We start from the raw sequence: 27,354 nt of genomic DNA, 5'->3' as shown, positions 1-27,354 counted from the left end.
CAGTACATAGAAGAGAAAAACAAAACAAAACAAAGAAAGTGAGTCTTGAGACAATGCAGCAATTTTTATTTCATAATCAATCCATATCTCACATCCAAAAAGAAAAGAAAAGAAATGAACATGTTCTTAACTACAATGGTAAAATTTCATTAAAAATTTTTGAATTTACAGAATGATCAAGATGTCTGTGGTAAAATAAATATTGATTTAAATTCATTGATAATGAATATGTCCTTTAAGACAATGGTTACATTTCCTCGAGATTTTTAAATGTACAAATCAAAATGTCTTTGGTTAAAGAGATATTGATCTAAATCAATTGTTAAACCGATTTTAACATGAAAAAATTGTACACAATACAGTTTATATTGAAAAACATTCTGAAACATTCATCAGATGGAAATGGATTAAAGCAGAAGGCCAACTTCCTCCTAATATTAGTGAATCTCTAATAACTCAGGTCTTAGGGCTAAAAAAAAAGGTACATTGTATGATTTGAGTTGTTATTATGTATGTTTATGATTGTACTTTCATTTCGATATAACAGTAATATCTACGCAACGGTCCTACAGAAATCAAATCACATTTGGAAGGAGGAATAAAGCTGTTACATGTACATCTTTCACATGAAAAAATGTGACAATTATTGTTAAAGAAATATCAAAGCTTATTATGATATCATAGAATATTTAATAGCTATAGAATAGACAAATCATAACATGGCGAATTGTGGTGGGGAGATAAATTATCAAAAATTTGAATACATAGACTAAATTGCTTTTGCATGCACAAACAACTGTAGGCACCATAGGCAAGCAATAATTAGTGAAAAGTTGGTCAGAGCTGACATTTTGCTGGGATGGATCTGATGGTGCTTCATTGTTCAATTCTGGTACAAAGTGTTTATTGGTATCTCTTGAATGCGGTCCATGTTGTTGGTGATGCCAACTGGAAATGAAGAAAACGAAAAGGAAAACAAGATACACATGGTGCATAAATATTACATTTGTTTTATCATATTTATTAAAAGACTGAATTTATCATTTCTTTGAAAGAACAAGATGTCATCCAGCTTACAACTCATGGTAGATCCATGCGTGGACATATGGGATGTAAGATGCCCTTATTGTTTTTGTTTTTTTTAACAAAAAATCAACAGAAAAAACTCGAGGACGTGCATGTGGTTCCCCCCCCCCCCCCCACACACACACACTTTACAGAATTCCTGGACCCACCCCTGACAACTGTAAAAAAAAAGAGCACCGGTCTAGCAATCCGGAGGTCTCGGGTTCGAATCCCGATGGAATCCCATTTTCTTTGCTCACTTTTCCACTAATAATTTATATTCTTTCTGGTCAGTTTATTCTGTCTTTATTTGTTACAAACTCAAAAAGCTGCATCACTTCGGTGATCCCTCGCATTTATCCCCAAATTGAATTATCCTTCGGGTTTATGCCAGGTTCAAGTGTGTGCGTGTGTGTCACACACAAACACACTGCTATAGCTTCTGACCACCCAAGCATTGAGAATTAAGGGTTTCTGGGACGAACACTGTACTAGGGCTTTCTATAGCTCAGTCGGTAGAGCACCGGTCTAGCAATCTGGAGGTCTCGGGTTCGAATCCCGATGGAATCCCATTTTCTTTGCTCACTTTTCCACTAATAATTTATATTCTTTCTGGTCAGTTTATTCTGTCTTTATTTGTTAAAAAAAAATAATGGTACATATTAGCCAGGATGCTACATTCTATGCTTGTGTATAGTTGATATCATCCTTTTTATTTGTCATCATATGACAGCAATGGCATCATTTATTCCGGATTACTAATGGTTATTCCACCAAGATTGAGTCAGCAATATCTGGTTGGGTTTCTCGATTAGATTAAGTGCTTTACAAACACTCACCAGTGAGAAGTTGGTCAGAGATGACATTCTGCGGGATGGATCTGACGGTGCTTCATTGTTCAATGCTAGCATATCTCTTGAATGCAGTCCATGTCCTTGGTGATGCCAACTGGAAATGAAGAAACAAAAAGAAAAACAAATACACATGGTGAACAAACATCTTATTTATTTCCATCATATTTATTGAAAGATTGACTTTATAATTTCTTTTACTAAGATTAACCTTTTAATAGCACAATTTTCAGGTAGCCCTTTGTAAATGTCCACAAACAAGAGGTTTTTTTTGCCCAGCAGAGATCGGACAGATTGGTGATCTGCATCAATGCAAAAGCAGTCAAACGGTACATGCATTCTCATTTGAAAATTGCTCATAGATTATCACTCTGCTTGGAAGGTCCAGGTACAATTGGCAGACAAGCTACATTCTCCAGTTGTGTGTTAGCCATTTGCTACAATATGACAAGAAAGATAACATGTCATCCAGATTGCAACCAGTGGTTAATTCATGTGGGGCACATCGGGTGTAAGATACCCTTTATTTTTGTCTTTTTTTAACAAAAGAAATAAAAGGAAAAACTGGAGGACGTGCGTGTGGTCCCCCCCCCCCCCCAACTTTCACAGAATTCCTGGACCCACCCCTGACAACACAAACACTGGTACATGGTAGCCAGGATGCTACATTCTTTGCTTGTGTGTAGTTTATGCCATCCTTTTTAATTGCTATTAAAGTGTATAAGACAGCAATAGCATCATTTAATCTTAATTACTAATGGATATTCCAACAAGATTAATGTAGCAATATCTGGTTGGGTTTCCCAACAAGATTAAGGCTTTACAAATACTCACTAGTGAGAAGTTGGTCATAGCTGACATTTTGCTGGGATGGATCTGATGGTGCTTCGTTGTTCAATTCTGGTATTGGTATCTCGTGAATGTGGTCCATGTCCTTGGTGATGCCAACTGGAAATGGAGAAAACAAAAAGAAAAAGAAAATACACATGGTGCATAAATATTACATTTTTTTTTTAAAATCATATTTATTGAAAGATTGACTTTATCATTTCTTTCAAAGGACAAAATGTCATCCAGATTACAACCCATGGTGGATCCACGCGGGGACACATAGGGTTTAAGATGCCCCCTTTTTTTTAACAAAAAAAAAAAAAATTAACAGAGAAAAACTGGAGGACGTGCGTGTGGTCCCCCCCCCCCCCCCCAATTTGCAGAATTCCTGGACCCACCCCTGAAAACTGCAAAAAATACTGGTACATGGGAGCCAGGATGCTACATTCTATGCTTGTGTATAGGTGATGTCAATCTTTTTATGCCTCCGCAACGAAGTGGCCGGAGGCATTATGTTTTCGGGTCGTCCGTCCGTCCGTCCGTCCGTCCGTCCGTCCGTCCGTACGTCCGTCCGTACGTCCGTCCGTCCCGTTTTGTTTTTGTTGATATCTCAAGAACCGTGTGGAGGTTTTACATCAAACTTGGTATGAGGGTATATCCTTGGGGGATAATACTTTGTGTGGATTTTAGGGTCACAGGGTCAAAGGTCAAAGGTCATAGGTTATTTTGTGAAGAAAAAAAAATTGAAATTTCATGTTTTTCTCCATATCTCGCAAATGGTTCAAGGTATCTTCATGGAACTTAGTATATATGCTTGTACCGATGGGCAGTGATTATCTAGGGAAGTTGGGGGTCATGGGTCAAAGGTCAGGGGGGTCAAAGGTCAAGGTCAACTCCTCAAAATATCACTACTTTCCTTAAAATGCAATATGCCTGAAGGTTTTTTTTTTTAAACTTGATGTATGGCATGTATTACCCAATATATATTTTTTGGGGGAAGTTTCTTGCCAAAAGGTCAAAGGTCAAAAGGTCAAAGGTCAAGTGAAAGTGCTAAATTGCGCTTTTTCCTCCATATCTCGAAAGTAACTCAAGGTATCATCATGAAACTTACATATTTATGCATGTTCAACCTAACAGTGATTCTCTTTGGAACTGTGAGGTCAAAGGTCAAAGGCCAGGTTTAGATAATGCTATTTTCCCATTTGATACTGAAATTATACTTTTTCTCAATACCTTGAAAATTACTCAATGCATAAACTTATAAAAGGGTCAAAAGTCAAGTAAAAATCATCAGTTCCCCAAATACCTGCACTCTGACATTTTAATCATTCATCCAATTGAACCTATTTTTAGGAAAGTGAACTTTCAGCACATTTGTGTCAAACCTGTCATTTTAATATTTTGCCAATTGTGTGAAACTGTCATCACACATTGTCAAGACATTGTACTATAGACCTATTAGGAGAACCATGCATTATGGCGGAGGCATATCAGTAGCCGTAGCGATATATCTAGTTATTTGCTATTATATGGCAACAATAGCCTCATTTAATCCGGATTACTAACGGATATTCCAACAGGATTGATTCAGCAATATCTGGTTGGGTTTCCCAACAAGGTTAAGGCTGTACTAACACTCACCAGTGAGAAGTTGGTCGGAGCTGACATTCTGCTGGGATGAATCTGACGGTGCTCCTTCATTGTTCAATACTAGCATTGGTATCTCAGGAAGGCAGTTGATGTCTTTTTTGATGCCAACTGTAAATGAGGAAAACAAAATATACATAGCCCATGTTTATTTTATTGTTTCTATCAGATTTTTTTTTAAAGATTGAATTTTTTATTTTTTTTTATTTAGAATAACCTCTTAATCACAAATTTAAGAAAGCCCTATTCAAATGTCCATAAACAAGAGGTTTTTTTCTGCCCATCAGCAGAAATCGGACAGACTGGTGATCTGCATTAATGCAAAAACAGTCAAACAGTACATGTATCCTCATTTGAAAATTGCAAATAGATTATCACTCTGCTTGGAAGGTCCAGGTACAATCGGCAGACAAGCTACATTCTCCACTTGTGTGTTAGCCATTTGCTACGATATGACAAGAAGGATAACATGTCATCCAGATTGCAACTAGTGGTTGATTCATGTGGGGCACATCAGGTGTAAGATACCCTTTATTTTTTTTTTTTAAACAAAAGAAATGAACAGAAAAACTGGAGGACATACGTGTGGTCCCCCCCCCCCCCCAACTTCACAGAATTCCTGGACCCACCCCTGACAACACAAACACTGGTACATGGTAGCCAGGATGCTACATTCTTTGCTTGTGTGTAGTTTATGCCATCCTTTTTAATTGCTATTAAAGTGTATAAGACAGCAATAGCATCATTTAATCTTAATTACTAATGGATATTCCAACAAGATTAATGCAGCAATATCTGGTTGGGTTTCCCAACAAGATTAAGGCTTTACAAATACTCACTAGTGAGAAGTTGGTCATAGCTGACATTTTGCTGGGATGGATCTGATGGTGCTTCGTTGTTCAATTCTGGTATTGGTATCTCGTGAATGTGGTCCATGTCCTTGGTGATGCCAACTGGAAATGGAGAAAACAAAAAGAAAAAGAAAATACACATGGTGCATAAATATTACATTTTATTTTTTTTAAATCATATTTATTGAAAGATTGACTTTATCATTTCTTTCAAAGGACTAAATGTCATCCAGATTACAACCCATGGTGGATCCACGCGGGGACACATAGGGTTTAAGATGCCCCCTTTTTTTTAACAAAAAAAAAAAAAAAATTAACAGAGAAAAACTGGAGGACGTGCGTGTGGTCCCCCCCCCCCCCCCAATTTGCAGAATTCCTGGACCCACCCCTGAAAACTGCAAAAAATACTGGTACATGGGAGCCAGGATGCTACATTCTATGCTTGTGTATAGGTGATGTCAATCTTTTTATTTGCTATTATATGGCAACAATAGCCTCATTTAATCCGGATTACTAATGGATATTCCAACAGGATTGATTCAGCAATATCTGGTTGGGTTTCCCAACAAGGTTAAGGCTGTACTAACACTCACCAGTGAGAAGTTGGTCGGAGCTGACATTCTGCTGGGATGAATCTGACGGTGCTCCTTCATTGTTCAATACTAGCATTGGTATCTCAGGAAGGCAGTTGATGTCTTTTTTGATGCCAACTGTAAATGAGGAAAACAAAATATACATAGCCCATGTTTATTTGATTGTTTCTATCAGATTTTTTTTTAAAGATTGAATTTTTTATTTTTTTTTTATTTAGAATAACCTCTTAATCACAAATTTAAGAAAGCCCTATTTAAATGTCCATAAACAAGAGGTTTTTTTCTGCCCATCAGCAGAAATCGGACAGACTGGTGATCTGCATTAATGCAAAAACAGTCAAACAGTACATGTATCCTCATTTGAAAATTGCAAATAGATTATCACTCTGCTTGGAAGGTCCAGGTACAATCGGCAGACAAGCTACATTCTCCACTTGTGTGTTAGCCATTTGCTACGATATGACAAGAAAGATAACATGTCATCCAGATTGCAACTAGTGGTTGATTCATGTGGGGCACATCAGGTGTAAGATACCCTTTATTTTTTTTTTTTTAAACAAAAGAAATGAACAGAAAAACTGGAGGACATACGTGTGGTCCCCCCCCCCCAACTTCACAGAATTCCTGGACCCACCCCTGACAACACAAACACTGGTACATGGTAGCCAGGATGCTACATTCTTTGCTTGTGTGTAGTTTATGCCATCCTTTTTAATTGCTATTAAAGTGTATAAGACAGCAATAGCATCATTTAATCTTAATTACTAATGGATATTCCAACAAGATTAATGCAGCAATATCTGGTTGGGTTTCCCAACAAGATTAAGGCTTTACAAATACTCACTAGTGAGAAGTTGGTCAGACACATTTTGCTGGGATGGATCTGATGGTGCTTTGTTGTTCAATTCTGGTATTGGTATCTCGTGAATGCAGTCCATGTCCTTGGTGATGGCAACTGGAAATGAAGAAAACAAAAAGAAAAAGAAAATACACATGCTGCATAAATATTACATTTTTTTAAATCACATTTATTGAAAGATTGACTTTATCATTTCTTTGTCATCCAGATTACAACCCATGGTGGATCCGTGCAGGGACACATGGGGTTTAAGATGCCCTTTTTTTTAAACAAAAACAGAAAAACTGGAGGATGTGCATGTGGTTCCCCCCCCCCCCCCCTCCCCAAATTTAGAGAATTCCTTGACCCACCCCTGACAACTGCAAAAAATACTGGTACATGGTAGCCAGGATGCTACATTCTATGCTTGTGTATAGTTGATATCATTCTTTTTATTTGCTATTATATGACAGCAATAGCATAATTTAATCCGGATTACTAATTGATATTCCAGCAAGATTGATTCAACCATATCTGGTTGGGTTTCTGAACAAGATTAAGGCTTTACAAACACTCACCATTGAGAAGTTGGTCAGAGCTGACATTCTGCTGGGATGGTCCATGGATCTAAAGGTGCTCCTTCACTGTTTAATACTAGCATTGGTATCTCTGGAATGCAGCTGATGTCCTTTTTGATGCCAACTGTAAATGAGGAAAACAAAATATACATAGTGCATATATTTTTCACTGTTATTATCATATTTTGTTTAAAGTTGAATTTATCTTTTTTTGTTAAGATTAACCTTTCAATAACACATTTTTCAGATAGCCCTACATAAATGTCCACAAACAAGAGTTTTCATTTTTGCCCATCAGCAGAGATCGGACAGACTGGTGATCTGCATTAAATGCAAAAGCAGTCAAGCGGTACATGCATCCTCTTTCCAAGGTCAATTGCATGTGCTTATGAAGAATACAAAAACATCATTGGAAGTAAGGCAAAAAAATAGCATTTGCTGATAGGCTTACAAACTCTTTTGTTACGTATAGGGCACCCGAATGGTGTTAGCAAGTCATTTTTTTTTTTTTTTTAACTCAGCCTTGCTGGCTACACACATAGATCTTCAGTTTTGCAGCAAAACAAGAGCATTATGAAATTGGAAAAGGTAACTAACACAAAATACAAGCAGATGTGACACAGAAAAAGAAAAGATACTGATAGAAGGTCTAATCTGTTCATTATTTTTCTTTTGTAGGCATAACACAAATAAACATGAATTAAGGCTACACAAGTACATGCTCATGTCTTTATTTTGAAAACATTGTATACCAGGTTGTGCTGTATATGAGTTGACACCATGAAAACCTAACATACCAGGCACTACTTATAAGCTACTTCTAACATTGCAGCACAGTTATGAAGTTATTAGAGGCATTGAATAAACACACACACTGTATACTGTTCATACTTTTACTACAAGTATGTATTCATTTGTGTGCGCACAATCTTACCTAAGTCCGACAGGTAAATGTTATCATCATCGTCATAATCAGAAGTATCATCTTCGTCACTGCTGTCTGCGGTGCTTGTGTTTCCATCATCGCTACTGCTTTCAGAATTCTCTCCCCCATACACAGCAGTAACTGTGCCTTTCCACAGTTTCCTGTGCCATCGCATGACACACGAACTCCAAGTGGGAAGTCGTGGGAAGCATGCCCTTCCTGAATTTCAGCTGATCAACAGCTACGGTATTTCTTGTACCATCTTTGCCCCAAAGGACTTCAACATCTGTTGGTCTCCCTGAGGACAAAGACCTGTAACAAACAAAAACAGAAACATTCACTACAAGTTTATTAAAACAATATTTTATATTTTAGCAGAAATGCTTTACCTCAAGCCTATCTAGTGGTCTATTTTTACATTGATCATAAAAATGCAAAAGCACAATTCAACTCATTTATAAATGGATAGAGGGCGAAGATTCCCTGTGCTTATGGTACTGCAAAACTACTCTCTAGAATGTGTGGGCACTATAGCCTAGCTAGGCTAGATCTAACAATTGGAACATTGCATTTAGACCTCATAACTTATATTTTAATTGTAGTGGAACATCAGCGTATTACTATTAGATATCACAGGAGGGGCTTACTCGAGTACTGCCCTCTGGCCTGTTAACACACTAAAACCTTCATTGCAGTGATTTTAATATTACAGAGACTTGGCACTCACAGTCACAGTGACAATGCATGCGATAAAAACATACTCAGTACCGGTACCGTACAAAGCATTTGCAGTTGGCTAGATCTCTGAACAGCACACACGGATGTATTTATGGGCCAGCATAATTTAATCCTACTCCTAGAGTCCTAGGAATCCTAGTATCAGATAAATTTACAGACGTTGGTAAAATTATTCATTTTTACTATAGCCAGTATAGGCCCTACTACTAGATTCTTGGCTTACATTGGCAAATTCACATGAGATACATCAAGTTACACTCAGATTTGGGTGTTTTTCTTTGTGTGTGTACTGTTTGCAAGCTTGGGGCTCAATCGGCCATAGTAGAACCTATTAATATCATCGCATCAGAACTGTAGGGCCCTACACTCAATGATGAACCAGCGATTAGCGCCTCTCTCTAAATTGTTGGCTGGTGACTACGTAAAACTTGTTAGGCTCGTCTACTCTTAGTCTTATACTTAGCTTAGTAATCTCGTACTTTTTGTGGTAATTCCCAAACAACTCACCCTGAAGTGTTAACAGTTTGGCATTGCCCACACCCACTACGTATGAGGTCCATATAAGAACCATAAGCACATAAAGCCAACTCAACGAGATCATTGTGAATGTTGTTTTGTAGACTAACGTTAGGGTCTATGATTTAAACACTACTTTAATACGGGTACTAGAGGATCCCTTTGTACCCACATATTTATCTATACACAGGACTACACCTAACAACACAACGAAATATTTTGGAAAACCCACGACAATCAGCGTATTTATCTTGACAAGTGACAATCTTACGGATAGAACTTGCTTGGGTCTGTTCATTTTATTTGAAATTGCATGATTTCATGGCTACTCATTACAAAACTCACCGGTTCTGGGGAAGGTCCGGTTGACGCTCCATCGTCTGCTTCTGCCAGTTCTGGCTGCTGACCCGGCGATACGACACCTTCTCTGAACGCGACTCGAAGATTCGCGCCCACCCGAACCGACGTATAGCGATACGTCGGTTCGGATGAACGCCTTCAGCCAATTCGCGTTCAGGCAAAATGACGTATATCAAATTTCTCTATTAAAAACACAAAATCCGGTTTCCAAATTTTGTGAGTAGAAAGAGTGTGTGCTGGGCTTTCTTAAAACGGCAAAATCTGAAATTCGAAAAATTTACCGAATTTTGACATATACGACGGTTCGGATGGTCGCCGACGATATATATATATATATTCGTTACTTACCTGTAATAACCTGTTGCTGACAGACTAATTCTCTTGGTAAAAGCTTCCGCTGCCTAAAAGAGAATTCAGTGGGAAATAATATAGGCGGGGATTGAAATGAAAGAGTATGAGAACCTATGAACAATGAAACATGAGATACGTTTTAGTTAGGAACTTGGAAAACAGAAACCGAATTCTAAGAATTATGATTTTGACATATTCATCCGATTTCAAGGGAAAGGTGATGCATTGACGTGACTCATTTAGTCCAACGTTAATGGAGCATAAAATCATACATTGTATGATAAAAGGGGTATATACAGTACAATGTATTTTATTATGATGAGCGTAATTGAAATGAACATAATTATAATCTTATCGTGACACTTCCGAAACGAATTTGACGAATGTAAAGCATATGAAAGGGTGGAGGCATGACGACACTGAAACAAAACCAGCAAGCATAAACATTGCTGCATACAGCAATGCGTCCAAGAGAGCTTTTACTAAACGAACTCATATCCAGACAACGTCTTTTTGACACGTATTACTGGATTGAACAATGGTCTCTCAGATGCAAGAGAGTTGAAAATTTCACTGCAAGATGAATTACCAGATGAGTATACATAGACTATTGTCTATAGTTGTATCCAGCTTGTAAAAGTTGGAAATATTCCACTTCAGCCTTACCCATTCCTCCCATGTTCCTTTCGGATTGGCGTACATGATGGGCTCCAAGCGCTCTCGGAGTTTCTGACATGCATTCTTCATGGAAGGGAAACGTGAAAAGAATAATGTCTACCGCTATTACTGGATCACAACGGACAATTTGAGCGCGTACCAAAGGTGCTCATAAAATTATGAATCATAACCTCTGTCGCTTAAAAATGGCATGTTGCCCATCCATCCAACATACAAGATGACCCAGGCAACAGGCCATTAAAATTCCCTTAACACACAAGACATCCAGGGTAATTCGTTCTGATTACCACCGTATGACCTTCCTCCAAAGTACACACGTTTTCCGTATTCTTCGGGGAAATTTGGGCAAAGTTTTAAATGAGTGACTCAAAAAAAGCAACTAGAACCCAGAGCACGTATGACAGAAAAAAAGGAAAACATGATATTATTTAGCGTGTCTCATTACACCAAGAAACTTAGACAATCTACACTATTTGTCAATTTTTTTTTTAAGTTATATGGGTTACAACATTAGACGTGAAATATAGTCTGGTTTATTGATGGGAGAAGTGTAATCTTTCTTTGAAAGAATTTCATCAATACATTTGACATGATTCCATACTTAGTGGAGTGTATAGGCCTCCTGTATTATTACGCTATATAGGAAGTAAATAACACATTCAGCATCAATACAAGTGGAAGTTAAAACACAAAGAGACACTCTCCATCAGCCTGCCTCTCCCGCAAGCGGTCCGTCCTTGCTAGTAACATTGCTCCTACCTTCCAAAACTTGGACTCTACTGCCAATTCTCTTATGCTTTTATACCTGCACCGCTCCGCCGTTAAGATCCGAACCGAGGCTGGCCGCGGTGGCCAGGGTGTTTGGCACCTTGCTCGAGCTGGTCTCCGACAGGTGAATTTTGTCCTCCGGGATACCCAGAGTCCTAGCGGCCACCTGTATCATCTTGGTGTGCAGGCCCTGCCCCATCTCCACCCCGCCGTGGGTCACCAGGACAGACCCGTCCGTATAGATGTGCACCAGGGCTGCTCCCTGGAGGAGTATTAAATTCACAATAAACATGTTTAAAGGCTGATATGCACACCTCGTCGTAACACAAAGAACTTGCCTTCTCTTCTCTTCTCTTCTCCTCTCTCTCTCTCTCTCTCTCTTAAGCTGACGTTAAACTTCGACATAAGTTGTGATCTTTCCAAATACGTTAATGTACATGTACAGATGTTGTGGGAGCAAGTAACAAACATCATAAGTCAAAATGTATGTTGCACTAAATGATTGTAAATGTTATTACCCACCACGTCTCTACGTGCCCTGAATTCGCGTTGTCCTTTGGCTATATCACTCTTGAACCCGTTCTATAAACTTGACAACTGCGTATCCTTGATGTTCTACTTATCAATTTACCTGATTACAGTGCACAGGTGTCAATCCGATACCGTATTTCACCGGAATGATGGCCAATCCTCGTTTCTTCCATCGGTTCTCCCTTTGGCAGTGAAAAAAAAGTTTCTAACAAAAATATATGTATAATCCGTTTTACATGTTGTGTACATCTATCCTTGTTCGTATATCAAAAGTATTTAAGGAAGTTTTATGCATAAACGGCAGCGAGAGGAATTTCCCTGAACAGAACGACTTGAACAGGAGGCTAACTACAAGGAAAAAAAAAAAAAAAAAACCGAAGTTTAAAAGAATCTTGATCCTCATCTGTGTCAAGTTACCATAAGATAAAGTGTGTGACACACGGGGTAACAAGTTAAAGGGACTGTACAGTACTGGTTGAGGTGGGGATCATGTTTTGAACATTCCTAAGTGAGATAATGAGAAACCTCTTATGAAATATGAAAGAGCATGTAATTTTAAGAAGGATTCAACGTTTATTTGATGAAATTGGTTTTCAAATGGCTGAGATACCAAAAAAAGTGGTAATAATAAAAGGCGACAGGCCACGTCTTTTTATTTGGATCTCTTTTTTCACCTTGTTTTTGGATATCTCAGCCATTTCAAAACCGAATTTCATCAAATAAACTTTTGATACCCCTTAGAATTACATACTCTTTGAAATTTCATAGAGTGGTTTCTGAATATCTCGCAAAACGTTAAAAGCTAAATCCTCACCTCAACCAGGCCTCTAGAAATTATTAATGACTGCAGGGTAGTTTGAGCTTAACATGATTTTTCTGTATGAATATCACCTGTTAAAGAGGAATTCCAGTCCCAAAATAAGTTAGTCTGAGAAAAAAGAGTAAAATCCAACGAGTTCAACGGTAAAAAAAAGTTTACTGAAATCGGATGAAAAATAAGGAAGGTATATAAATGAAATTTTGAAGTTTTGCTAATTTCTGCAAAACAGTTCTTGTACAGTGGATATTAATATGCAAATGACTGAGCTGATCATGTCATAATCTCAAAATTTTCCATTAATCATGTACAAAAAAGGACAAATGTGTTTCTGGCATTGAAGTCTGAAACAAGACGTTATTCCTGCTTGAATATAACTTCAAAATAGTGATCAGTCACATAAATCAGGATTTGAGCCTCGGGCACAATTGCGTTTGAATGAATAACTGGAAATTTCAAAATTTTATGTGCAAACTATATGGCAAGTTGTGAGGGGATGACGAGCTTACTTTGCCAATTGCATATACATATTGACCGTTCAAGAACCGTTTCCTCAAAAATTAGCGAGACTTCAAAATGTCACAACTTCCTTATTTCTCATCCGATTTCGATCAAAATTTTACCAGTGAACTCGTAATATTTTACTCTTTCTTATCAGACTAACTTATATTTGGACTGGATTTCCCCTTTAAGATATCCTACGTCATAACAGCCTTGCCATCGAGTATGTTTCGGATTACCAGAGTCGTAATATCACGTGATTGGGCAAAACACAATGTATATCAACAAATCTCACCTATTGAAAATGTCGACATTTCTCCTTCTGGTGTAAAAGTTGCTCTTCTCCAGACATTGTTCCCAGCATCGCTCGATATTGCAGTTCTCGATCTTCTGGTTCATCATGGCGATATCGCCATCTTTGTAGAAATTCAACTCCCGAACCTAATGTTCACATTAAAATCATAATGTATACTTTATGATGACAAATCATAAATAAATAATGCATGTTTATGATGATTTACTGCTCCCATGCAAATGTTAACGAGAGAATATGGGACAATTATCGTGGATACGTAAGCAATCACCTTTTAAGGCAATGCATACATACGTAAATAGGTTTGAGAGAATACAATTATTAATTGTGACGGCTTTCAAAAAAAAAATGTGCCACATAAACGAAGAATCTCTTAACCTAATTGTATGATGACGTACAACCTCAGAATACCTTAGACAAGCTCGGCCCTTTCATTATCGTTCTTTACTTCCCAAATATATCGATGGCATCAGTGTCAAGTACGTTCCTAAACCAAAGAGCGATATTTGCATAAAAGAAATAAAATATAACTACGTTATGAGACTGTAAACAAGCAATGTGCAAATATCTTTTTTTTTAAGATTTATTGTGTAATAACATGTGAAGAGTATAATTATTTTGGAGATAGTATGTTAAACCGGAATGTAGAAGGCAAATAAGCGCAGCTTGGTTACGTTGGGTCTTTTTTGAAAAATTCTTTGACTTGTAATGATAATGATAGATACAGATCAATTTTACACAGGAATACGGTGAACATGTGCATTAAATGTTGTACAATCCTTGTGTGAGAAATTTAAAAAAAAAAATAGTTGTGATGTTCCTTTAGGGCTTTCGGTTACGGAATGGAGAAAAAAAAATGACCTTTAGGACCGAGATTAGGAAAAGGAACATAATAGGGGGAAATTTCCGGATAAACCATTAAATGTGGTTTTATAATGATAACAGAATTCAGAGATAAACCTTTTCCTGCGATATCCTGCACTCGATGGCTATCTTGGTCATGATCGACTCCATGATCAACATCCCCTGCGGTGACCCAAAGCCTCGAAAAGCGGTGTTGGACGAGATATTGGTTCGACACACGTGCCCCTCAATGCGGAATACGGGCATCCGGTAACAGTTGTCGAAAAATCTCGTAGCTACACTCGTCACCTATGATATAAAGAGGAAAACACATTATTTTTCTTCCTCCAGGAAAACAAACACACACACAACAACATAAAAAATAATGAAAAGCAAGAATCAGAATGGAGTCGGTCTTAAAAGTCACTGGCTTTGCGTTAAATCTAGGCACTTATAATTGGTATCCACTTTCATGACTTTGCGAGAATGATAAGCATGGAAAGGCCATAACCATGCACACAGGAAACAAGGTACTAAAAGGTATGGCAAAGACCCGACCCAGGGGATCTTTGCGAAGGAATTCCTTCCCCTCCAGGAGCGTGCTGCTGAACCACCTCATCACCCTCTAGGGCTCACACCTGTAAATAAAATGGACTGTCCCAGACCCCTTCACAAATTCGTACCAAAGATACCAAAATAAATGAAGAAAAAAAAATTAATTAAAAATCAATGATGTAGTTTGGCAAAAAACTGAATAGCTGTAGATATTGAGTATGAATTCCTCTACAAACTGTATTTTGGTTGGAAGATGAAAGCTTTTCTGATGGAATTTGAGGGGACTATATTTCATTGGGTACGTGTACGGAAAAAAAGGTGATTTTTTGAGTGACAAGAACTCGTAGTCTGGTTTTGCGGACCCCTGGACAGAATTAGAGCAGAACAACCCACCCTGGAAATCTGATGGATGAAAGGTAATATCTCACTTATTCAGGTTAGTGAAGATCAAACACCTCATTTCTCCCAGCTATTTTACAGAATTTTTTGAAATTTGAATTTTAGCACACGTCTCTATGGGGAATTATTTACCCGTGTGAGCCCTCTAATGTAGGTGAAATGGTTCCCAGCGTTTGGTAGAAGTTCCATCATCCGTCTGAAAAGCTTTGAACGACTTCCTAGGTTGTAGGGAGCTTGATGCCTATCTCTTCACCATGAAGCCAGTTAGTCGTATACTGACTTGTTAGACTTCTAGCTGGCACAATGGTCGCAATCGTGTTGTGTAGTGCAACAAGATATCCAGACGACATGGACTTATAACTAGGGTTTATCATCATTTTAAACAATCATTTCTGAGGTCATTGTCCTCGTTAAGCGTTTGCTTGAGATGATGGTCTCCTGTATTTCTGTTACATCAAGAGTTTCTTAATTTGTCTTTGACCGATAAATATGCAGGATCCTATGTTTGCATAAATATACGCATAAAATAATGCCTGTTTGTTTTCATTTTGCATTGTGTCAGAAAATGTTGGATATTTGAATTAACCATTTATCTATTTTAACTGTCAGATTCAAATTATGCCGTGCTGAATTAGTTTGTTCAATTGACTTTGTAATTCATTTATGTATGGAAAAGAGATTCAGAAATAAAATAAAAATCGAATCATATCAATTATTGGTCGTGTGTCTCAATGCCATGCACATATTATGGCGTTATACAAATGCTGTGGATCATCATCATCATCATCATCATCATCAATGCCAACTTTAGATTAGGCTCCAGAGCTCTTCTATAGTGTGGTTTCCTTTTTATGTTGGGCGTTCTGAGAAAGTTTTGTAAGTTTTTGACATCTCCATCATGTACTTGCTGCAAGGTTTTCTTCCTTCTTTGTTTTCTTAATCTCAATCTCTCTCTCTCTGGCAGAAAAAAAAAAATCTCAGAAAAATATCCGACGGTGGTCAGAAGAACTTTTAATGCTGACTCACTCTTTGCTCACTCTTTTTGTAAGGTTGGGCAAACAGTACAAAATATTCACAGTAGCACACAGTGGTAAATGATTGGTTAATAGTTCCTAATCTTCACAAAAGCTGTCGCTAACATTTTGCTTACAATCGTAAAAGTTGCCAATTGCATTTCGCAAACACTTTGCAAACATTCGCACGAATGTTGCCATGAGTGTTTCTGAAAGTCGCTATGTGCCGCTATCGATACAGGCAAACATTGATTTTCGCCAACATTTTGTCAGAAAAGTTGGCGAACCTCAAAGTGTCGAAGTCGGAACATCTGAATTCCTATATGTAAGCACGATTCACTTAAACGGGTCTCGTATACAGTGCGTGTCTTGTGATTGCTATCTATAATATTTCTCTTTATCCCAGTGAGAGAGCACACATGGAATTATCGTGGTATTTGCCACCTCTCAACTCACTGTCGTTTATTTTGTCATTGTCATCACAGTTAGCGATATTCACATCCATAAACGAGGATGCATACTCCGAACGAGAAGCGATACAAACCTCAATTGAGCTATTCACATTTCCCTTACTTTTTTATCGACATAAAAAAAAGTGTGTATCAAATACAGTTATTGAATTAAATACCTCTCTTATGGAGGCAGAGGTTTGTTATATAATATGTATAGTATGAATATACTTATCATAAGAAAAAAATATAAATGAATGAATAAAAATATAAGGAAATGTACGGATTATATGCAAGCATGATTATTTTACGTACGAACGGTGACATGTCTAAACTGAAGCCGCCGTTTGAGAACAGCTTGACATCAAGGGCCTGCAGCCGGCCTTCTGTGGTAAATCCAACCTTGTAGCGCCCTACAAAAGGATGACGTCCTCCGGTAGATTGCATATCTTCGTCACGGTCCAGCATAAATCGCACTGGTCGTCCCACCCTGCATGGTATTCAAAATCATTTCATTGACATAACGTCATTAAAGGACAACGTCACCCACAATGAGATTGCGTGGATGCAGCATTGTTAGTAAAACACGTCAGTGAAAGTATGAGGAAAATCGGGCAATCCGTGCAAAAGTTATGAATTTATAAAGTGCAGTGACGCCAGTGCAGGTTGAGAAGACTACTACAGTTTGTGATGTAACATTATGTAGTACGATATAAAGAAAATATAAACATGCAGAATTTCACAAAATTTCATTTTTGTACACATTACCTCGACTTGTTACTGAAACTATTGCCCCTGCCTTCTGAGAGAGGCAAATAAAGTGCTGTTCTATTATGCTAGAAAATGAAAACATGTTGAAATTTCTTTATATTTCTTCATATCGTTCTTCAAACGTGACATCAGAAACTGTAGTAGTCTTCTTATTCAGCGATGGCTGCACAAAAACTCTAAAATTGTCCGATTTTTTTTTTTCAAACTTTCACTGATGTTTTCTAATATCGCTCCATTCACTCGATCCACACATTATATTTGGGTGAACTTGTCATTTAACTATGTGAAAGAATCCCAGATTCGTTTTTTTTTTTTAATTCTGAATGATTGAACAAGTGCAATTTGTTGGCACTATCACATCCTTTGTTACAAGGTAAAGGCAAGGGGAAGACATGATTCAATGAGTAAACCAGACAACAATCGATATTGTAATGAATGCATGCCAGTCAATGTCATTACTTATTATTAGATATTGTTATCATTATGTCCTTGTTCTTACCATCGATTCCATGAAGAACATTAATATCCTTGATGCGCTTAGCATATCAGATTATCAGGTTATTATTTTTCCCTTTTTTTATTCCAATCAATTCAGTTTCAATTTATTCCTCATATTTCTCTATATGGGTTATTTTGAAAATAAAGCAAGCACATATCACTGCGCTGTCAATTACAAAACAGACCAAAAATAAACAAACAAAAATGCACACGATAGTCATCATGGTAACTGGTCAATATCAAAATTGCGATTAATATTTTAGAAGCTTCTTTAACTATAAGCCCCGAATAGTCGATTGTGAAACACAAGGAGAGCGGATGAAAATGTACTAATACTCCTATAAAGAAGATAAAAGCGAATGTATATAGTTATATATATATATATATATATATATATATATATATATATATAATTATATATGCAAAATTAAAAACCTGTTTTTCTTAGATTGTGAATTGTGCTGTGATTTTTCCTAAAGCGAAATAGGGAGTTACAAGGAATTCGACACAGGAACTTAATTGTACTGCGTATAAACCAACCTTTCGAGTTTTTATTTTTTTTATTTATGTTTAAAAAAAAACAACGATATAGGGCGACAATCTTTACAGATTTTTTTTTCCTGGCTTTTTTTTAACATTTCTTCATCTCTGTTCCCTCTTCCTGATTATCATCTTCATCATCATAATCATCATCACCATCACTAACATCTTAATCACCATCATCATTATCATCAGTCATTTAAGAAAGATGATCATACTTTTTAGCTGCTACCGCACACGCCGCAGCAAAGACAGATGATCTCACTTCTTTCCCTCCGAAGCCTCCGCCCAAACGCTTCACCCGGCAGGTGACCCGATTTCTCGGAATGCCAAGTACAATGGACACCATTTTCTGCAGGAATGATAACTCCAAATAACAGGAAGGAGGGGGGGGGGAGGTGGGAAGGAGAGAGACAGAGAGACATAATGGAGAGGGATGGAGAGAGTGAGAGAGAGAGAGAGAGAGAGAGTGTGTGTGTGTGTGTGTGTGTGTGTGTGTGAGGGAGAGGGAGAGAAAATATAATGACTTATACCTTGATTGTCGACAGCGGCAGATGAATTATAATCATCTGTACAACGATTAGTGTAATTTGATCGAAAGAAAATTTGCAGGGTAAAAGACAGGAATATCCTCGCTTCGATACTACCATGATATAAGTATCTGAAGCACATAGTTGTATTAGAGACATGACTGACAAGAATTACGATAGACTTTAACAAACAAACATGCTTTCCTAACAAAATATTTACTTCTCATCTGAAGAAAGAATAAATCAAAACTTGAGCAGACATTTTATTTTCTTTCAGTTCCCGATGGCATGCTATAAATCATTATGGTAATGTAGTCTTACAAGTGTTTATATTGTCACTGCATGATCAGTTGATGCCTTAGTGTATATTGTAATGTAACGCAAGTTTTAATTGTAACGTATTCCACTCACCTGAGCATTGGTGGGATTTTGGGTTGAGGAAAACATTTCCAATTCTTTGTCTTCTCCTTTCGGGATGGCAAAGGCACACTGCGTCTCGAGGTAGAAATGTTCTTCACCTCCGACCTTCACCTCACCTTCGATCACGTGATCACAGGTTTTGAGAGACTCCACAGGGTCACCTTGCTCAACGATAATCGGTTCTCCCATGAACGACTCCTTTTCGATTGCTTCCTTAAAAAAAAATAATAATAAATTAGAAAAAAAGAATAAACGGGTTTCAAGACACTCCGAGAAAGACTCGATACCTGTTTGAGAAACTTGATTTTTTTCTCAATTTTTCCTTTTTCAAGGCAAGGTTCTTGAGTAGCAATGATAAAACGCATGCCGTAATACAAGAAAATCTGAACAAGTAACTGAATTCACACACAAATTGAGATGGATATATCAATGCACGCACAAAAGTGAGTTACCAGTCACGATTCACGTTAGCACAGTGGCGATGCTCCTTGTAATTTTCTCCACTGTTCGTATGCTCATTCGAAAGATTTTTTTTTTTCCAAAGGTACATCCAGGGGCAAACAAACAAACCAACAAACAAACAAACGCAAACACAAACGAAACAATAAACAAAACAACAAACCATCAAACGAACAAATCAGAACTCTTTTAGAGTGTGTATATTTTTGCTGATCCCAGTAGAGCATATTGTGTCTCTCTAGTAGCACTCTATCCTCGCTATACGAGCAGTCTATAGGTTCGAAACACAACCATGTCATTTCAGCTGAACGCCTCAAAGAATGTATGTTATTAAAGGCCAAGGTCTGTAAAATGTTACAGTTAATCCACACCTCGATGGTGATTATGGAGTCCAGATCTTCGTATTCAACTTTCACGAGTTTGGCAGCTCGTCGTGCTAGGGCCTGTGTTTCTGCTAAGATGGCTCCGATTGGCTGTCCAACATGGAATACCTGTACAATTGACGACAACAAATCAATATAACATCAAGTATATGACTTTAACAATATTTCTGTTTTGCCTTTTCTGCTATTACATCATCTGCAGCACTTATCCAACAGATAAAAGTAGATAAACGAATACCAATAGACTTCTCTTCAATGAGAAATATAAAAAAAAAAAAATGATATACAAGGCTATAGATAACACACCCACGGCGACATATTCAGCTTCTTTGACGCTCATCTTCCAATTTTTGCATGTATAGTCATTGAATATATCCTTTATCTGGAACTCCACAGTAATAAAAAAAGTAGGCCTACACACCTATAAACTGAGTGTAGAAAACAAGACAAAATAAAACACCATTAAGCGCACAGGAACGTGTTTTCAGTTGCCAAAATGAAAGCGTATGGCGGCTTACTTAGAACAGAGGCTGCAAAGCAAATTTCTGTGTATAGTGGTGATCTTCCAAGCATGATACCAAAATGTCATATCTTAGTTACCTCTTCTGACGCAAATAACTCTTCATCAAAGAAGACAAAACCGACTATGTTGCTGGCGGGAACATCGCTTGCCGACACGAACTCGTGAACGCCCTCTAGAGACAAAGCTTCTGACGGATCTATAGAGCTGGGAAAATTTTTATTTATCTTTAGGTAAGAATTCAGTTTGCTCCTTTGCCAAAAATCAGTCAAGCCAGTTTTTGAAAAAGACAGATAAAGAAAAGATAGAACCCCCCTAAAAAAGCAAGAAACAAACAAACTCATTGCCAATGACCAGATCTACATGAACTAAACGTTACCTACTAAGCTGTGATATATCTATTATGCAATTGCGACTGTAAAAGAAACCAGCCGCTATCAAAAGTTGATTGATGTCATATTCAATATATTGCTGTTTTCGTTTCTCCATGATGTTATTCGCATTCATTGCAAATTGTTGCTTCGTGTTACACTGTATTTTCCTAAGCCCTGAAGAAGACCCCTAAAACTGTCAAAAGCCCGGCAAATAAAGGCAAAAGTGAACAATGACGTCCCGCTGGCTCTTTATTTCTTCAGTCGCAGTATTGTATGACAAGATGCTGCTCCCATGACGTAGACGTGTCCAAAGCATTTGCACGCAATCTACATACATATCTTTACAATTTAAACACATTACGGTACACACCCTTGCACATAATAAATGATTATTGTGTAACTTCAGTCCATTTTGTTCACACCTTTTGTTCTGTGCAATTTCTCAAACTTTAATAAAGGAGTCATTATGCAATTTGAAATAATACTCACATGATTTTTGCATGTGCTCGCCGACTGCGCACAAATGACATGTAGAGCTGACCTATTGCACAAAAATCATATTGATATAAGTCTTGATATAAGTATTTTCTCATAGGTGGTTGATGTGATAGAAAATAAATTGATGGTAACATTGTATTTGAACGGCGCTGAATCCCAATCTGACTGATGCAACACTTGCTTCCTTGAGGGCATTTAGATATTACGGATTGTTTATTTGTGTGTGCGTGTGCATATGTGTGTGGCCATGCTGAATAATGTCAAACACTCGAGAAAGCAAGAGCTGCATCAACGAGATTCAGATTCAGCACTATCAAAACAGGTGGGTAAAACCATAAAATATTTTTTTTTTTAATTTTCACTATTCAGGAAATACTTATACTGAACTTACAATGTTTGAGGTCATCTCAAATACGTGAAATCCTCAAGAAGAAAAAAAATTATCTATATTTAGATTCGGATTCAGAACCCTTAGAAGAAAAAAAAAATTATCTATATTTAGATTCGGATTCAGAACCCTTGGAATAAGGTAAAACCTTCATTTTGGTTTCCATTATTCATTATTCACAAGGACATAAATTTATATGAAATTGAGATCTTGGCGGGCATTAAAAAACAACTCAAGATTTCAAGGATGCAAGAGTTGCAGCAGTCAGAATCGGATTCAACAGCCTCAAAGTAGGGTAAAAACTTCATTTTTGTTTCCAATTTTACAACCTTTAGAAGGAGATATCAACGAATTTCAGATTCTGGAGACCATAATTAAAATTAAAATCCTCAAGAAAGCAAAAGTTGCCTCATCGAGATTCGGGCTCAGGAGGCTCGCTTCCTGTTAAGTTATAGAAAACAACCCTCTCTCCTCCACCCTCCCCCCCCCCCAAAAAAAAAAAAAACACTAGAAAAGCACTCTGAGAGCGCAGACCTCTGCAAAGCAGCTCATTTCCACCCACTGATCTTGATTCTCCGTAGACGGTAAACCGTAAAACCAGGTTATAAAGGAAGCTGTTATAGTAATTGTGGTCAACAATCATCGTCGACCAATATTATTACATTCAATGCTATTTTGGATGAGCCAAGGCGTAGACGAATTAATAACCTATATAGAAAATTCGCCATTTTTTCTTTTGTTGATACTCTACAGGCAATACAAGGTCACAAGCAGACGTAAAACGTACGAAATACTTGTCGGAAGTATTGCTGTACACAGTGTAGAATAAAATATGTCCAAGAACAGCGAGTGTAAGGTGGTATGATCATGCTGTTGGACATGTAAGTTGTAAGTTATCGGTCTCGGAAGAAGGCTTTGCTTTCTAAACATTTTTCATGTTCATAGATGATATTTCATTATTACCGTACCAGCATTTGACATCATCGCATGCAATAGTAGTGACAACAGATCAACATCTTCACCAGATTTTTACACCCCTATAGGCAAGACCATCGTGTCCAGCAACAAATGTTTGTTTGTTTTTAAGACAGAGGTCCTCAGAAAATTAAATCGGTGTTCACATTAATCTCATTATCCTAATGATTTCTTACAATGGCCGATATTTCTACTCTTGCTTATTGACAGGCCAATTTGACTGAGGGTGAGTACAAGGGATGTAAATCATTACGGAATAAAAAAAATAGAGCTCTGCTAACCCCATACATCCGGGATGTCATCTACGTAGACCGCTTCTCCCGTGGCGTGCTGAAGGGCGGCCTTGTGTACAACTGGTCGGCCGACAGGGTCATGGATCGGCTGTCCGGGAGCAACTTTCTACATGGGAGGATCAATCAAAAATAATCACAATGAGATAGAAAGAAAGAAATGACGTCAAATTACCGAGGTAGTTTTGTGTAAAACCTATCTGAGATTGTGAGTTATGAATTTTGATAATTTGTTGTTGATGTTATTATTGTTATCGGTGAGTTTTATCAGTATCATAATCATTGTCATTATCAGTAACATCATTTTCATCATTATGTTCATTGAAATTATTACTATCATAGTAACGTTATCATCACTATTCTTGTTAGAATCATTTATTACAGCTTAACAGTTTGATTCTTCGATGCTTTTAGCAGAGTCTTGAAAGAGGAATAGGAAGTAAAGGAATTCAAATAGCAAAGCGGCGTTTGAACGATATTATAAGTAGTGTGTAGTTGCTCACGCTGGTGTCCTTTATACGAGAGGAATACTGAAAACATGTGAGCGTAATGTAGCCATATATTCAATACGACTGTAAGAAAAACAAAAATAAGTACCTTGGGGATGAAGCGATTGAATTGGGGTTAGTCGTAACGATCATAGTCAGATATATCCGAATATTTTATCCCACAATACTCAGTGCACTGAAGCCAATATTACATGTCAGTTTTCTGCTCGCTGGCGATGAGCTGTATGGCCATTAATTGGCAATATTTTGCTGTTTTGGTTATATTTCTTTATGTATTCATGAATACATTTTCTTTTTAGTACGAAGATTCATTTTTGACCAACACGATGTAGGCTGCAACAAAAATGATGGAATTGGTGATTACCTGGAAAACCTGGGCAGCGTTGACGGGCAGGGCCTGGTACGCAGAAATCGCGCTTCTCTCCCTAGACGACACCGAAATATTCTGGGCAGGCTGATAGAAGGATTCCAGCAATACAGGTCTGTTTTTACCAACTTTCATATTCAAATTTTACGTACACCTCTATAAACAAAGGATATTCCTAACAATCTAGCAGAGCTTGCCGAGGTTTCTCGCAATTTCCCCATTTTTTTTTATAGATATTTGAGAACTGCTATTGTTATTTTGTCGCAAGGAAAGGGTTAATTGTTATCTCATCAAGCATCATTACGTATGTGTATTGTGACGGTCTCCGCAACGTAGACCATGTCATTATCGGAAGTATTAAATGGAATTTGTTTGTAAAGCCGAATTTTTCGCAGAAAATTATACTTAACAGATATCTCTGTGTTATTGCTGTACTTTCCTTTGTACATATTTGTCAACAAAACCCATTAAATCAAGTAAAACCAAAATTGAAAAATAAAATAATGTATGCGCATTGAATTCTAAGAACTCGTTTATAGAGTGTAAACAGATAGATAGAATAGTTCGTTATAAGATTCTTAGAAGAACAATTAATATGATTGTAAATTTGATGAATTACTAAGCCACCCGATTAAAATGACTACTGATATAACAAAACTGAAATATAGTCACCAATGTACTGATTCGCAACACTCAGCTCAATTACTTCTGGTTCTTAATGCCTCCCCCCCCCCCCCCCACGAAAAAAAGGGGGAGCATTGTACCCATTTGAACACATTCAAGTCCTTTTATCCTAGGGATGTAACTTGCCAAGTTTGCTGAAAATTCGTGAAGGGGTTTTCAAAAAGATGCTTAAAATGTACAACGCTTACTCACGACGCACAACCAAATTATTATAGATATAATCAGTGGCGGATCCAGGGAGGACCGCAACCGGCACACGCCCCCCCCCCCCTTTAATTTTGTAAACGCGCCCCTCTTTACGGAATTCCTGGATCCGCCACTGATATATATAGTTAAAATGTTTCAGTCATTATGAAAGGTGACTCGTGAATTGTGTAGGCTTGAGTTTGCTCTAATCCCTGCTAATGGACGCAAAAAAAAAAAAAATGCTCTTCCTCGCCTTTCCCTATGTGATCTCTCCTTTCCTCATCATAAATCTATCCTATATGACTTCATCTGGTTTTAAAATCTCTGCACTTGGACTTGACGGAGCGATCACGTTCTTGTACTAACCTGATCAGTACCAAGCTGGTCCAAGACCATGAGATAGAACTTAAAGAAGAAGCTCAGGGTGAGAGACTTTCTGTACGTCTCCATACCCCCGGGCGCTCCGGCAGGGAGAGGTAGATCGTTCTCCAGTGAAGACAGTGCGGCTTCTAACATGCTGTTGTCCCATGACCTACGGGTAACGTTGAGGGAAAATATCTTTTAGCTTTGCATCATTTCCATGAACCTATGTTCAAAAAGAAATACTTTTTTTTTTTTTTTTTTTTTTTTACATATCCCTTTTTGCATGACATTTTCTGTGAAGGTAATGCTGTATCCCCTCTTCTCTTCATTTTCAAAATTTCACCCCCTCCCCCCCCCCCTCCAAAAAAAAAAAAAAAAATGAGAGAAGAGAGAAAAAAAAAATCAACCCTGACATAACGATTGTAACAATAGCGAAGGGATGGCGGACAACTCTCAGTTGTAGTTTTTATGTTCTGTAAACTAACCTGTCTGCTGAAATACTGACTTTAGGAAGTTTGACATTTTATGAAGGAATTAAAAATTTGTCTTTCTGTGAATACAACACGTGTACAACCTGCTGATAGATTCCTTTAAGCGACTACGTTGAGGAAATAATGCTTCAAATGAAAAGTGGATTTGGGGCACATTGACCTGCCCCATATACTACCAATATTTCTCTTAAAGAATTTCACGTCTACGTGCTCGTACTCGGTATTGTGTGTCCCATAAATCGATTTCTTACCTCCCTTTCATCAACGTCATCGTCTTTGAGGCCATCACCGTGGTGGCGGCCATGCCACCAAACGCCAGACTGACTTCGTCAACGACCGCGTTCTCACCTCCTCCGAAGACAACTCTCATCCCGGCATTGACGATCGCGATGTCGTCTTCACGGCGTGGTGATTGTTTGAAGGCGAAGAAATATTCGTTCTGTGTGTTCAAACAGGATGAAAATATTCCTTCAGTGAATGTAGAGACGTGCATGGCTAACTTGAGTTCCATGCCTGAGGGCAACACCTACAATAATAATGCAACTTGTAAGATCTTTAAATTGCTACGAGATCACTAAATGCTATCTAATGATCACAGCCATGGGATTATTTCTTCTGCAAATTAAAATATCACCTATTGAAGTGAAATTCATATCCAGTCATATCTTTTAAAGGGGGTGCGTCATATGAACTTTTATGGCGTGGTGAGGCGTTCTGATTTCTCCTATGTTCTTTACTTAAGAAACCAAATGATAAACTGGAATTTGGAGGGAACCGAAGTAATGTTGTTGTTTGTTAAGGCAAGAGGAGAGAGAGAAAAAATTGGGACCAACGAAGTAATGTGTCAACCACTAAGTCAGCGTTACAGCATTGGTAAATGTATCATCATTACAGCGTATGGAAGGCCTAACAGTAAAGCATTACCAGATATACTGATGAACATTAACAAACACATCGTGAATGAATTGATCTTATTTTGGTTTAAAATATGAGAATGGCATGTACAAACCATAAGTATTAAAATTTTGGCTAAAACACAAACTGTATCATAAATCATATTTCGTTCAAAAAAGTATTTTCTCACTTCGATGAGGACA

General features: G+C 37.7%; 1 protein-coding gene and 1 pseudogene across 1 annotated transcript in view; both read right to left on the bottom strand.

Moving 5' to 3' along the window:
* LOC140237319 (xanthine dehydrogenase/oxidase-like) overlaps nt 1-27,354 on the bottom strand; it is a 47,670-nt gene that overhangs the window by 7,692 nt on the left and 12,624 nt on the right. The window contains exons 11-26 of the mRNA XM_072317260.1: nt 26,509-26,696; nt 25,770-25,935; nt 24,531-24,620; nt 23,649-23,766; nt 21,996-22,047; nt 21,213-21,339; nt 20,601-20,720; nt 19,762-19,983; nt 19,039-19,172; nt 17,327-17,501; nt 14,713-14,904; nt 13,735-13,880; nt 12,222-12,303; nt 11,628-11,852; nt 10,811-10,885; nt 10,142-10,194 (exon numbers count right to left, since the gene is read on the bottom strand). Of these exons, the coding sequence (XP_072173361.1) occupies nt 10,142-10,194; nt 10,811-10,885; nt 11,628-11,852; nt 12,222-12,303; nt 13,735-13,880; nt 14,713-14,904; nt 17,327-17,501; nt 19,039-19,172; nt 19,762-19,983; nt 20,601-20,720; nt 21,213-21,339; nt 21,996-22,047; nt 23,649-23,766; nt 24,531-24,620; nt 25,770-25,935; nt 26,509-26,696 (2,165 nt within the window). The remainder of the gene's footprint in view (nt 1-10,141; nt 10,195-10,810; nt 10,886-11,627; nt 11,853-12,221; nt 12,304-13,734; nt 13,881-14,712; nt 14,905-17,326; nt 17,502-19,038; nt 19,173-19,761; nt 19,984-20,600; nt 20,721-21,212; nt 21,340-21,995; nt 22,048-23,648; nt 23,767-24,530; nt 24,621-25,769; nt 25,936-26,508; nt 26,697-27,354) is intronic.
* LOC140227651 (uncharacterized) lies at nt 247-8,354 on the bottom strand (annotated as a pseudogene).

This window comes from Diadema setosum, chromosome 1 (genome assembly GCF_964275005.1).
Source record: "Diadema setosum chromosome 1, eeDiaSeto1, whole genome shotgun sequence".
Lineage (NCBI taxonomy): Eukaryota > Metazoa > Echinodermata > Echinoidea > Diadematoida > Diadematidae > Diadema > Diadema setosum.
The sequence above is the reverse complement of the archived record's forward strand: the minus strand, read 5'-3'. Positions and strand labels throughout refer to the sequence as shown.